The sequence below is a fragment of the Pelodiscus sinensis genome, chromosome 2 (assembly GCF_049634645.1).
Source record: "Pelodiscus sinensis isolate JC-2024 chromosome 2, ASM4963464v1, whole genome shotgun sequence".
Classification (NCBI taxonomy): Eukaryota; Metazoa; Chordata; order Testudines; family Trionychidae; genus Pelodiscus; species Pelodiscus sinensis.
Genome location: NC_134712.1, coordinates 219,132,263 through 219,147,407, shown reverse-complemented (window position 1 = coordinate 219,147,407; position 15,145 = coordinate 219,132,263). Strand labels below are relative to the sequence as shown.

Genomic DNA, 15,145 nt, shown 5'->3' with positions numbered 1-15,145 from the left:
AAAAATAAAAACTGGGCCAGTGCCATGCTCAGGCTATCTTTTCTTTGTTTGCTTATCCAACAGTAAAACTGCCTGAGGTCTGTGTACTGAACAAGTAACATGGAATTTTCTATTAGAATTTTGAGCTAGTTCAACACAAAAGCATCACGAGTCTTCAGAACCACACAAGACCCAGAAGAACTTGGATGTTAAATGGATAATACACATATATAAAACTATCAATTATAAGCTATGAAGTAATAAAAATGTAAATAAATAAAAACTACTCTGACTGTAACAAAGCTAGATACTTTACATCTCTGAATCATGTGTAGGCTACACAAAGTTGTTGATAAATGTTTTATAATATTTTTAACTAAGAGCAACATCTTTCCATAACATATTGCTTCATGAAACAAGAGGTAACATAGAATGACTTGTTAAAAACATTTCTTGATAAGTCGATGTTCACCTCTCTTCCACTGCCTCTGAATAGCATCACTTCAACTCAATAAACTTCAAGCTCAGTCCTGCCAGGAGAACTTGGTTCCACGTCAGGAAAGTGATCATCTATAGGAGCTACAGGTTTGCAAACAAGGGCCAAAAGGGCAGCCGAAACTAGATCTATGTATACTTCCTGGTATCCCGTATGTTCTCCACATTATGAAGGCTAGAAGCGCCATATGTCGGTGAATCCAACACAAACCAGTTTTTGGCTTTCCACCCTAATCCTCGCAGTAATCTATTTTTTTTTTATTTTATGTCTCAATTGTTCCGTGCTTATTCAACTTACACAATGTATTTTGTACTTACTTTATGACAGTCTGGCTCATTGATTTCTTCTTCTACACTAGTATCTGCCAAAGGTTTCCTTTTACAGATGTATGCAAGTTTCTTTTCACAAGCACGATCTGCCCAGTAGCCATCCTGAAAATGGCATAAGGGAAAACACGTATCAATCAAGTGGACATTTTAGTCTTTCAAAAAATGTTCATTAGTTCCTTAATGTGAGTAATGTTAATGTGAGATATATTTTTGTAGTGCCATAAAAATGTATAATACACATCCATGATTTATTTTACATTCTGTCTATAGTACAAGTAGATAAATATTGGGTATCCAGTTTTTACATACTGAATTTAATGTACATAATGACCAACTCATGACCAACTCTTTTAAACATGGTCCGTGTGTGTGTGTGTGTGTGTGTGTGTGCGCGCGCGCGTGTGTGTGATGTCACTTCATACATTACTCAGTCAAATGCTAAATATGCATTCATTGTAAATGCTTTGGATGAGATGTACTCATTGCATACATATTTATGTGCACACCGACTATAAACCTCTGACTTATTTAGAAACATCTAACAGTGGTAGTGTTCACCAAATATAAATTGAATAAACAAAGAATTTAAGTAATTAATGAACTTTGGAGATGGATTTTATCACAATAGCCTTTAAATATAGGAGCTTCATAAGCAAACATTAAAATATTAATTACCTAGGCAACAGAGGTAATCCTACAGATTGCCAGTGGGACAATGCTTAGATAGGTACATCTACATATTAAAGGTGTCTGACAAATGCATACAAGCTGGAAAGCTGAGTTACGTATATTGCCTGCCAAAGAGCAACGTTTTTCTCCCACATCTTTCACTGAAGTAGCATTTTAACAAGTATTACTTCTGATATTGAGTTTCCTGCATTAGGCATGGTGATCAGCGGACTCTAACAATGAATATCACAACAGATCACACCAATTGCTAAATGCAAGCTATAGTTCATGAAACACAGATATACAGAAATCATAAGCACCTGGAATAAATAATTTATAAAATAAGTGCTGGCAAACTATCCTATACTAGTGCATATCCTATAGTTAGAATTAGTTTTCAACTTCCTCCCATCCATTATCCCCAGAAGGTTACTAAATTTCTGCTAAGTTTATTGAGAACAGCCATATAAATTATGAATTAATATGGGAAAATATTACAACAGACAACACTGCCAAGCAGATAAAAAAAGCTCCTAGTGAAAAGTTGTATCTCTGCCATGAAATGTATTTTTTTCATTAAATTGTATCTGATGGAACAGGTAAAAAAATGCTGCCAATGGCTAATCTGAAAATACACAGATAATTTCATTAGTTTGTTTCCCCAGAGAAAGACTTAAAACTCCGTAAAAAGTGACCTAAAAGGAATTTTAATTCATAAATGTGTGACAGTATTAAGATCTTCTATTCCTGCGGTCACCAAACCATCCATCAAACTCCTGCACCCCCACATCCTCAATCTTCTGCCACAACACTCCTGCACCATCCACACACTGCAGATCCATGTCCTGAGCCCATCATACTCCTAACCTCCCTGTCCTGAGCTCCTTACACACCCCAACCCAAACTCCTGCACCCTCACATCCACAAGCCTGTAGCTTGCTCAGCACCCCAATCCTCCATCTGACCCTAACACTCCCCAGCCTGGAGTCCCCTCCCTGAGCCAGCATCCCCTTCTCCACCTCCTCCTGCATCCAAATTCCCTCCCCAGAGCTTGCACCTCCTATCTCAACTCAGTGAGGGTATGGCTAGACTACAGGAGTTTTTCTGGCAAACACACTCTTTTGGCAGCCCCTGTATTCCTCATTCTACGAGGAATAAGGGGGCTTCCAAAAGAAGGGGGTTTTTCCAACAGAAGGATTGAAAAAAAAGTGACAGAGTAGCTGTATCCTGAGAGTGTATAAGGTCCAGGGATAGCAAGTAATGGAGAGAAGAGGAACAGAGAGGGTGGGTCCTCAAAGAAGGGGTGGAGTCTTGGGAAAGGGATGGGGGTAGATCTTGGCTCGTCCTGACATTTAAAAAGTGATCTTGGGTGTAAAAAGGTTGGAGACCACTTCTCTATTTCAAGGCCTGCCAAAACTAGGAGCAAGTGCGGAAGTTTCTAGGCCTAGGTGGTCTACCATACATAAGCCTTGCACAGATTTCAGGACAACCAGAAAGATTATTTGTACTGTATATTTATTTCGCCTCTTTCATCCTTCACTCCCTCACCACCAGCCTTTTGCAAAATGAAAAACAGGTTTTGCTATTGAAAAATGTTTGCCTTGATAAATGAACCTGCAATGGATCAAAAGTCCAAGTATTTTGCACCATCACAAAACTGGCAAAAAAACATTTTTGATGGTTTCATATAGCTGTCTCTTGCATGACTTGTCTCTTACCAGAATCTCTTATCTAAGCTCCCAATATTTATCTATCACTAGCAGATGTACCCAGCACTGCTCAGGTCTATAACTGAAGGAATTTCTTTCTTTTCTTTTTTTTTTTTTTTGAAAAATAAATTAAAAGTATATGTGTTATTTCAATTATTATATTTTTCAAAAAGGAAGGAAAATGAAAGCTGGAGTGAGAGTTTGAGGGTGAGGTGGGGCGGGGGTAGGTGGGTTAGGGCAGAAAGTTGGGAGGTGTGGTGGGACTCAGTGGAAGGGAGGACTGAAATCAAGGCAGGTAGGAGGTGCAGGATTCAGAGCAAGGGGCTGGCAGGTGAGGGGAGGTCTTACCACAGCTGTCCACGGTGATGAGGGTGGTGCTCCAGTGGTGACTCCTCCCATGAGGCTGGGGGCAGCTCTCCCCTCCCAGCGGCCCCACCTAGTTGTCCTTTCCTGCAGGCTGCCAGCTGACTGGGGTGGGGGAACCAGGCTCTGGAGGCTGCCACCCTCTTGCCAGCACCCCCTCAATGGCTTGCAGGTTGTCTCTGGTGGGCTCCCCCTTCCCCCCCCCCAGCCCCCATCCATGGCTTGCATGGACAAGCAGATTGGAGGGGGAGAAGTTAGAGGTGAGGCCACTGCAGAGGAGGGAAGCCCCCGGAGCCTGACCCCTTTCAGCAACCTGCAGGCTGTGGGAGGGGGCACTGGAGGAGGATGCCACCCCTTTCAGAGCCCCCTGTGGCCTGTGGGAGGGAGAGAGGCTCTGGGGGCTGCCTGTGATCTCCAGCATGCCTCCCCACACACAGCCTGCAAGCTATCTGGGGAGGGGCCAGGCTTCAGGGGCTGCTCCCTGCTGCTGCAGGCCCCCAGCAATCTGCAGGCTTTCTGGGGAGAGGCCAGGCTTCAGGGGCTGCCCCCTCCAGCTGTTCCCCTCCAGTGCCCCGTCCCACAGCCTGCAGGCTGCTGCAAGGGGTCAGGCTCCAGGGACTTCCCTCCTTCCAGTGGCCTCCCCACTAACTTCCCTTCCGCCCCCCCCCCCCCATCTGCAGGCTGTCTTGGGTGGAGCCAGGCTCTGGGGGCTGCCCCCTCCTTCAGCAGCACCCCCCCACACACACACAGCCTATATGCTATCCACGGGGGGGGGGAGGGAAGAGGGTCTAGACGTGGAGTATGGGGGGCTCCTTACCCGGGTGCTAGCAGGCAAGATATTTGAGCCCCAATCCTGCTGGCCACTCTCTTGGTGCTGCAGCTGCCCCCAGCATCCACTCTCAGTATCATATCCCTCCCCTATCTGTGCCCCCCTTCACATTCCTGCTCTCTCTGCACCCTCCCTTTTCATGTTATGGGAAACAGCCCTTTCCATTTTCCAGGAACAACAAAACCCTGACATTTGTTTAAGTTATGATAAGAGGAAGCTGCATACAAAATTTGGTGGTCCTAGCTCTTACAGTTTAGGAGGAGTTCATGAACAGATACACACTCTAAAGTCTAAAAGATAGCTCGATAGATATGAGTCACTTGTAGGAGCGGCACCTCATTTTCCGGGAATAGTGCTAACCTTATCAAAGCAGGAATTACATGATTTGTCTGCAGTGGCTTGCTTTAGTGCATTAAATAATCCCTTTTGTTGCACAGAGTTCTTTAAAAAAAAAACAGCATTTCTCCATAATATGTTTTCTTAGTGAAATTTATAAATCTGTGCTATGTTACACAGCCCCTGCCCAGTCAAAGACGACAAATTCCCAAATCTCAGCCACATTTCTTTATTTTGTTCCATTTCCTAGAAGCCACAGTCATACATGTTCATGTGTCTCATGAAATAGGTAGATGTATTCTTCTGAAGCCCAAACTCACAAATCGCAGTTCTGCAGATTGGTAAACTTGGACAAGAAAGGCTGCTACGAAGCATCCCATTTAAGCATTGATTAGAGTCTTTCAAAAGTAACTCAAAATCTTTGGAGCAACAAATGTTACTTCTAGTACTACTACCCACAATTCCCATGCTCTTGGACAAAAAAATGAATTAAAAGGGCTTGAAAAGACCTCAGTAGGTCAGTGAGTCCAGTCCCCTGCCCAAAGCAGGACCAACCCCAAATAAATCAACCCAGCCAGGGCTTTGTCAAGCGGAGATTTAAAAACCTCTAGGGATGGAAAAAAGAGGCTCACGTGAGACAGATATGGCTGGATTAAGTTACCTGTCCTTTCATGACAACACAGTCTTCTTGCCTATTGTTTGCATGGGTTGGTTCTCCACGTAGCCATCTGGTGTATGTCACAGGAGTTCCATCACTCCATTCAAAATACATCTGAACCTTAAGGTCATTCAGTCCAATCCACAGCTCATCCGTTGGCACTGAAAATCAAATTAGCAGATTTGCTAATGAATATTTTATAACAGTATGAATTTTCAGTCCCATCATGGAGTGAAGAATTTATGCTCAGAAAAGTTAAGAACAGCTTCATGAACTAAGTCTCTTCTTCATAAACAACGCTGGCTATTCCTCATGTGTATACCCCTTGTTATCGGAAAAAGTCTATCCTCATAGTGGGGTCTCAGATTTCCTCCTAAATGCCAATTTACCTAAATTGGATTATTATTACAAATACAATTATTTGTAGCTCGGTTTTCTAGAATTTTTGTAAATTGCTGTCATGTAAATAGAATTTTTGTAAATTACTGTAATCTAAATAAAATGCAGGACAATGTAGCACTTTAAAGACTAACAAGATGGTTTATTAGATGATGAGCTTTCGTGGGCCAGACCCACTTCCTCAGATCAAATAGTGGAAGAAAATAGTCACAACCATATATACCAAAGGATACAATTTAAAAAAATGAACACATATGAAAAGGACAAATCAAATTTCAGAACCGAAGGGGGATGCAGGAGGGGAACATATGAAAAGTCTCTGTAATCTAAATAGACTTTCATGAATTTTTAAAAATGACCCTTACAAAAAAAGGACGTACTTTATGTTGCTATTCCTCAGTACAAACAATGAGCAGTGAAGAACTGTCCTTGTTCTTGTTTTTAAAAATGTATGCTTTACCTGGAGAGCTGATAATCAAAATATTTGTGACTTTTTCCAACATACTGAAGGTGTCATTCCTGTTCTTCACTGTACTTTATTTCTACTCCAACTCCGGGAGCTGTTTGAATTTTGCCCCTCTTCATATCTCTCCATACCGAACAAAGCTATTTGCCTTCATTTCACAACACATTCATAACTTAGCCCACCTCTATCATCTTCTGTATGGTATAAAACTATCGACCGCTGTCTTCACTCTATCAGAGGGGTATCTGTGTTAGTCTGAATCTGCAAAAGCAGCGAGGACTCCTGCGGCACCTTATGGACTAACCAAAGCGTTGGAGCATAAGCTTTCATGGGCAAAGACCCACTTTGTCAGATGCATGACTGACAAAGTGGGTCTTTGCCCACGAAAGCTTATGCTCCAACACTTTGGTTGGTCTATAAGGTGCCACAGGACTCCTCGCCACTTTTGTCTTCATTCTATCACCCATCAGTCCATTTTCCCCACAAATAGCTTTATGCTTTTCCTATGCTTCCCTTTATGTGTGGGAAACAGCTATAAAAATCACAAGCCACCCGGTTGTTCTCCTCCAGACTTCTCCTATAACTCACCTCAACCATGATGCCTATAAAAGACAAGACAATGGCTAGACATCTGATGTGCTATGTGACCATGCTTAATACACTCATCATAAATCTCTTACTGGTACCTTTTGCTCCCCCTGTCCGTTATGTCCATTTGATATGACCTGTTCTATACATAAACTGTAAGCTCTCTATGACCATGATGGCCTTTTCATTTTGTGTATGTGTGCACAGTACTTAGAATAATAAGAATATAAGAACAGCCATACTGGGTCAGACTCAAGGTCCATGTAGCCTAGTATGCTGTCTTCCAACACTGGCCAATGCAGGTGCCACATAGGAAGTGAACAGAACAAGCAGCCATCAAGTAACCCCTCTCTTGTCACCCATTCCCAACTTCTGGATAACACTACAATCACCTTATCTCACACAGTCTTAGGCAAATCTCCCCTAATCAATTCCCCAACATTGCAGGGGCCTCAGATATTGGTACTGCCTTTATCTGTGCTGTTCTGTCTCTGTGGCAAATAGTTTAGTCTCCATTTGTACTAACTGAAATCCATTTGTACTAACTGGATGAAAATGAATAGCTTATGATACACAGGAAGTCAGACAAAATAATCCAGTGGTTCCTCCTGGCTTTGAACTCTATGAAAATGTGAACCAAAATAAATAATAATGATGAACAATAGGGCTAAATCTAACCACATTAGACTTATTAAAGACCAGATGGCACAAAGTCATTCTGGAAAGAAATTTCATAATGAACATAACTGCAAGGTTTCATTATCAGTGTGATTCACTTCAGTTTTTATTCAGAAGGAAAATGCCAAGATAAATAACCATCTGATATTACAATTGTTTTCTATTGTTTTGTTCTTAAAATTTCTCACTTCATTGTGTCATTCCCATGACTTTTACACTGAGTTGCATTTCAAAAAATATTTCTAGGTGGATTTCAATGATGAAATACTAGGATGCATTTAACCATTGGGCTAATCAATCAGTGTCAAAGGATTTTCTGTATTAGTACAGGTTCTACTGATCTAATATGGCTTTGTTCCATCAATTCATTGAAATATTAAAACAAATAAGCACTTCAGTTACACTGAAAGTGACACAGTAACATAGCCTGCAGTAAACATGGGCCTTTGGAGAGGAAATGGCCACTGTATTAAATTTGTTTCTTCTGATACATCTTCACTGCTAAGAATTGCCATAGATCTTGAGTTATCTTTCACCAACCCAATATTGGAGGCAGCAGATATTTGCTCTGGCTTGAAACACTAAGGAAAGGATACTACTGCCAGGCTGTGCACATTGTCTTGCTCTGCATTCACAGTCATTATGAGCAGAATGTAGACACTTTGGCTATCACAGCATATTTCCCTTTTCCCTGTTAAGCCCTTGCCATTGTCAGACTAAAACGGTGCAGAGTCAAAACATCTTTGCTTCAAAGTTAGCCTATCTAACCCTCAGGAAACAATACCCACTTGGAAGCCATTTACCATGCAGGAAAACATTCGTAAATTCCATGGCCACAGCAACGAACAACAATGTGCCATCTACACAATCTATTTGGGAAGCTGGAATTCAAAAAGGCAGTTTTTTTGTGTGGCTTTATAACCATGGAGGTAATTTAATATTTAATACAAATGCACAAGTACAGAGTTTCAAAATCTTTTTCTTCGCTGTTCTCCAAAAAGCCCAAGACATTCTTTTGCTACAAAATATTTTTACTATGCAAAAAACTGGCAGCATTGACCTTTGGGAAAATATTACTTTGGGTAAATTTTACTTGACTTTCAATTTAAAAGTGGAAAAATTTTGCCTCTCTCCAAATTTGTTAAGGAAATTTGCAACCATCTAGAAATTCAAAGGTGAAAATTCACAAAGGAAAATGTGTGTGCGTCTCACAGCTTTGCAACTTTGTGATGTTTGTTTGGCATCAAGTGACATATAATTAATGCTGCGATATTCAATGGCTGTTCCCATCTGCAAGGAGGCCTGCAGAATAATATTTAGGTTAGCCCATACCTCTGGTCTATGGAAAACACATATTTGACTCCAGAATATGGCTGATTCAATAACAAAACAAAGAAGGTGGGTAGTTCTCAAATGCTGTTGACTTAACTTGAACTAATTATGACTAAATTAAGTTTGTACCCTTCTTGTATTTGGTTGTCTGCATCACATTACATCATATTTAACCCAACATTAACTTTTAGATCAGGGGGTAGGGACCCTAAGGTCCAGGGGCTGGATGCAGCCCCTAGGTTCCCTGGATCTGGCCCCCAAGGCTTAGGGCATCTCCCAGCATTGGGGAGCCCACTCTGGCACTCCAGCCTTTGCCCCACACCCCAGCCACAGCTCCCGGCCCCAAGTGATATTTCTGTGGGTCAGTGGCCCCCAACCCAAAAAAAAGTTTCCAACCGCCGTTTTAGATTAACATAATTTATGTTTAAGAGCTAATAATTTCTTTACTATTGAATGGATAAATTAAGCTTATAAATTTAATGAAAAAAGCAAGAAGGCAACATAGCCAATTATCTCTGTCTTCATCTCTTTTGAAGAGTTAGCCTAGTGATATTACTATTAAGGCGCTAACAGAGGACAGCACAGATTTATGATCCCAGGCTGAAATTTTCCAATGGAAAAGATTCTTTTTGTTGGTAAATGCTGATTTAACAAAGTCTAAGAATTTATCAGGAATATATCAGTTTCATCTGCATCAAAGATGAAAATGAGCCCCTTTTTTCTATCTTTCTTTAGATCTAAATACAAGTCACACTTCCTTAAGAAGATCTAATCCCCACAATGGGAGGCACGACACACACACACACACACACACTTAAAAGGAAGATCGAACATCTTTCACAGTTCAGAGGAACATCTCCCAGGAGCGACAGGAGAAAAATCAAATGATTCTGTTTAGATTTCCAAGGTAGCTATCTAAATACTATTGTGACAGGTGCATTTGAAGTGCCATTCACAGATAAAACATCCCTAATTTACAAATGACAAAATGGAGGCAGAGAAAGATTAAATAATGTCCTCCAAGACGCACAGTGAACACATGGTAGATCTGGTAATAGACTCCACTTCGTCTGACTCCCAGTCCTGTGTATTAAACAACAGGCATTGCTTCCTTTCACCTACCCCATCCAATGTTCCCTCTATTTTTTACTATCCATGTACAGAATACATTTAGGGTGTAACTAGGCATGTGCAGACGTGCACCACCAGTAGAAACACATGCTGCTGGCTGTGGGTGCACTGTTGATCAGCTGGGTGGCACCTGAATCCCTCCTGGATGGCTGCCCAAGCACTCAGTTGACAGAGAACACTGTGTATTGATGGTTAAGATCTGATTCTCTGACAAGATGGAATCTATTTGCATCAAGTCTGGGTGAAGGGAAGATGGTAGGAAGGCTCTGGGGTATACGATATTGAGTCTGATACAATTAACTATACATTACAAACAATGTCACAGCTTCTGAACTAAAATGTTATTATTCATAGCAATTGGACTTTTATGTTTTGCTTCCCACATTTTGAGATTTAACTTAGACAACTTTTTACCCCTTTGTGTATAGGATAAATTTCGGATAGATTCTTTTTCTTTTATTACCCAGTAAAAGCAAACATTTGGGGCAAAGATTCTGCTCTCAGTAACACCAGCCTAAACTCTATTATCCCGCCCCCACTGACTTCTCAGTTTCCCTCAAATACACATAGCAAGTAAATGAGAGCAGAATGCAAACTGTTTACATCCAGGTCCCCCAGAAAGGACCTTATCACGGCCACCCCTTGAAGGTGAGCAATAAGGAAAGAGGGTTAGCTCCCGGCTGCGCCAGTCATAGGAGTCTGGAACACCACACGACGTTTTGTTCCTGTAACCAACGTCTCCTCTTTAAGTCCTTTACCAAACCATTTATCTGATCATTGCATGGGCAGTGCATGACTCCTCCACCTGGACTGTGGCCCTGTCCTGAAGCTCTCTCCCACTCGGACACTTTTCCTGGGGCCCACCCTCACTCCACCCCTGGCCCACTCAGCACCATCCCTTGAGACTGTCCCTGACCCTTTCGCCCTTCCCACAGGCTGCCACCTGGCCACTTATTTTTGTGCCTCTTCATCCCTCCCACAGGCCCCCATGTGAGCAGAGCAGGGAAGAGAAAAGGCAGAGGGAGGGTGGAGCCTCAGCCTCTTTCCCATCCCCTGCCCATAAAGTGCTGTATACATCACCCAGCAAGCTAGCCAAACAATGCCCTCCCCATTATACTTAAGGTGTTGTGCCATTATTCGTTGGCAACAAGGCATCAGACACATGTGGAAAGTCCCATCATTCTGAAAGATTCTGCTGCTTTCATTAGACTTCCCTCTTTTACAAACCAGGAATTTCTCTGATACACATCGATTCTTTCAAACTGTTGGAAGTTCTGAAAAGCCCCCACGTCCCTGTCAGGAAAGCACTAAAGCACATACTTAAACTTTGAACATGTTTAAGTCCCAGTGTAACTGAACATGTTTCAATCCCCATGTATTTGGGGCATTACAAAACGATTGTTCATTTTCATATTATATATACACACACACACACACACACACACGATTGTTCATTTTCATATATATATATATATATATAGACACACACACACAGACACAGAGAGAGACAGACAGACACACACACACACACAAGGCCCTGTAGAAATACTCACTGTACCCAAGCTGAGAGACAATGAAGCTGTACTCTTCAACATTATGGATACTCGCCAGATCACCATCTTCCTTTCTACATGAAGTTAAAGCATCCTTCCATATTTTAGTGTCTCTTTGAAGTATATAACAATGACCGGCATATGACATCCATTGAGCAGGGCATTTAATAGGCACATTAGTCTCTGCAGGGAAAATTACAATGAAAGATTTCAGACCAGTAAAAAAAAGGGAGAGAAAACTACATAACATCCACCACCTTTTCCTTTGTTCTTTTTGGAGATAGCAAGTCTGTCTGAGATTGCATGCTGAATTCACCATAGAAAAATAAAGCACATTCAAATAAGACACAACACATTTAAAAATGTGAAGTTTAATTAAATATACATTCAAAAGACTATGTTAAGAGATTTCTAAGGTTGTAAAGTCAAACACTGAAAAGTTAGACAGTGACAGTATTAAGGGGTCTGGTATAGCCTTAATTCAACCCCTTTGTGCCTATGTATTATAATACAAACCTAAATAATCTGACTCCTCAGCCCTCTTCCTCTCCCATTTCTCATCCCTCTGCATTCAGATCAAAATTCTTCCAGTACCTCCATGTTCTGTGTCTGGGCACCAGGAGGGGGACCTCTGTCAGCACACAACAGGAAGTTTCTCTTCCCTGATCCTGTGCCCAACACCACTGCAGCTCCAGATAGCCAGGAGGAGCAACAGTTCTCAAAGTCCTCCTCAGCCCCTGCAGCTGGAGTGTGCTCAATGACTCTATGAGGACTGTTCACACATAGTTTAATTAGCACACAGTCAGGAGGGATCAGGCACAATGCAGAGGGACTGAGTCTTGCAAGGGTTTCACTGCTGAAGTTTCTACTAAGCATGTGTGAACTCAATTTTTTTTGTTTAGTGACTCATAATTTGGTCAAATGTTCATAAGAGAAGCAAAAGGCACATCTTGTGACAATAAACTAAACCACTTGCTAAATGTCAGACCCTGGCTTCCACAGAATGGGGATGCTATCACTTCTGGATTAGAAGATTACTATTAAGTGTGTTAAAACCACCACATTTCCTTCTCACCTCATTTTGAGAAATGGGCTGGACCATTTTACCAGAAATATCATAAAAGAAATCAGCCTGAGGCAGACACATGGCATGGAAAATTTCCAGGGAAATGGTTTAAGTTTGGTGAAGTATAAGCAACTGAAAATAAGGTATTACAATGGAAAGTGTTGAGCAACCATAATAGATGGGAAAAGAGCCCTTACAATTTAAACATATAGACATTGTAAAATTTCATACGGGGCAGAGGGTTTCTTTTTCAAAATATTAAAAATAAAATGTCGTGAATATTGTGAAGCTAATGTATATCATATAACAGAAATTCCTGAAAGAAGTAACATACTGAAGCATTAAGAGTCACCTCACCTCTGAGAAGCATTTATTTCACAAAGGGCTGATCCTGCAAATACATGTGAATAGCTTCAGTTCCAAACACAAGCATTTAATGAAGAAGCCTGTGTTTTCTGAGAATCATCAAATCATGGAATACTAGAACTGGAAAGAACCTCGAGAAGTCCTCTGCCCTCACAGCAGGACCAAGCACCATCTAGATCATCCCTGACAGATATCTATCTAACCTGTTCTTAAATTTCTCCAATTATGGAGGGTCCACAACCTCCCTAGGCAATTTATTCCAGTGCTAAACAACCCCAGCAGTTAGCAAGTTTTTCCTAATGTCCAACTTAAACCTTCCTTGCTGCAATTTCTTCTTGTTCTATCATCAGATGTTAAGCAAAAGAATTTTTCTCCCTCCTCTGGTAACAGCCTTTTAGGAACTTGAAAGCTGTTATAATGTCCCCTCTCAGTCTTCTCTTTCCCAAACTAAAAAACCCAATTCTTTCATTCTTCCTCATAAGGTCATGTTTTCTAGACCTTTAATCATTTGTGTTGCTCTTCTCTGGACCTTTCTCCAATTTTGTCTTCTGATGCAAAAGAGACAGGATAGTTGGCTCTCGTGCATCAGGAGCGAAAACAACAATAGTAGTTGTGCCCTTCCTCCTCCTTTATTAAAGAAAATTAGACCTGCAACAAAAAGTGTGTCTAAGTTGATTACATGAGACTGCACTAGGGTATCATCAGCAATCACCTTGCTGATTTTTAAACCCCTTTATACAATTTCAGCGTTAGCAGCCTACTCCATTAAAGGTTAGGATACCTGCTGGACAGAAATTATAAAGTATATATGAGCACAGTAAGCAGCATTATGTGAACTAGAACAAAAATTAGCGCACAATTGCTCATACAGTACACACATATTTATAACAAAACTGCTCAATGAGCATGCAGCCTTGGCATATGATATTAAAAATTTGTCAGGAGATCACTGCATGAATAATGGTCTGTCTCTGAAAAAAATGCATGTCCATCATGATACAAATGCTTTCTCTACAAATGTTTTGAAGCCCTCAGACTTTGCCACTCCAATTATTTTAATAGATTGTGGTGGTTCTTTAGTGGAAAAATAGAATTTTGCATCATTAGACCAACGTATTCCTGAAGTTAATAAAAATCCTTCTCTTCTACACAAGTAAAGGGCAACACGCATACTACAAAGAGTTTGGCTAGTTTGCACTACAACCATTTGAATTGTATTTAGCGATAGACTAGAGCCACTGACAGAATGGGGCACAGAGGGCAGCTGACCTGAGACCTGCTGATTTAAAAGTGCTTGGGGCTGCTAGCTGCCTCTACCTCAGCAACTGCAGGAGCTGGAGTCCCTGGCTCTTAAAATTGCTGCCAGAGCCCTGTGTGATGCATACCCAGGGCAGGGAAGGACTGGCTGCGAGATGCTAGAACCCAGCCCTGCTCCTTCCACCTGATGCCCTCTTCAGGGAGGCTTGAGTCATTCCCTCCACCAGGGGCCTGGCAAGTCTGTCCTCAGTCCTGTTGTAGACTGTCATGTAATGAGCACTCTGCTCTCTCATAACCCTTGTACACAGCCTTGCTGGATGCAACCCGTAATCTCTAGGGTTGAATTTAACCACCAAGCTAAATGTCAAACATGTGCTTGAGTGCGCTGCTGGATTGGGACCTAAGCCACTTTTTTCATTCCTTCTCTGGAGGCTGGACAGGAAGTTGAATATGTACAGCACCTTGTAAGATCACATCCTGCTTCTTTCCATGACTCTTCCTCCCACTGGACATGTAGTAAATTGTTTTACTGCATGCATCTCTATGGTGCACTGTAGTGGGGTGGTCACCCTGCTCTCATGAGATAAGGGAGAGGTCTGGGACTATGGAGCAAGTGGTTGAGGTAGGTAGCAGCCAATCAAGGCCAAGATGGGGCATTATAAATAGGGGCTGCTAAGCTCAGGCACACACTCTTGCTCCAACTGTGGAGTATGAAGGACCTGGCTGCCTGGTAAGTTAGAGAGAGTAAATGAGACAGAGTAGTGCTAGGGAAAGGCAGACAGAGCTCTGGAGTTCTAGCCTGACCCAACTCCCAGGCTACGTGGCCAGGGCAGAAGCAGAGGCGCAGCAAGGGTGTTATGCGCAACAAAGGCAAAAGCAAAATGTGTGCCTCCCTCCCCGCCGCCACGTGGCAGGGCCCCAAACCTGATGCACAGCTGAGC

At 41.9% G+C, this 15,145-nt stretch overlaps 1 protein-coding gene across 2 annotated transcripts in view; it reads right to left on the bottom strand.

Annotated features, from left to right (window-relative positions):
- Nucleotides 1-15,145, bottom strand: part of LOC102444982 (macrophage mannose receptor 1-like) — a 107,478-nt gene that overhangs the window by 68,731 nt on the left and 23,602 nt on the right. Inside the window, exons 1-4 of one of the 2 annotated variants that reach the window (XM_006119499.4) lie at nt 12,032-12,250; nt 11,516-11,698; nt 5,372-5,529; nt 793-906 (exon numbers count right to left, since the gene is read on the bottom strand). In XM_006119499.4, the coding sequence (XP_006119561.2) occupies nt 793-906; nt 5,372-5,529; nt 11,516-11,698; nt 12,032-12,086 (510 nt within the window). In that variant the 5' untranslated portion in view covers nt 12,087-12,250. Of the gene's footprint in view, nt 1-792; nt 907-5,371; nt 5,530-11,515; nt 11,699-12,031; nt 12,251-15,145 lie in introns of those variants that run through there. The other variant, XM_006119498.4, reaches the window with a different exon arrangement.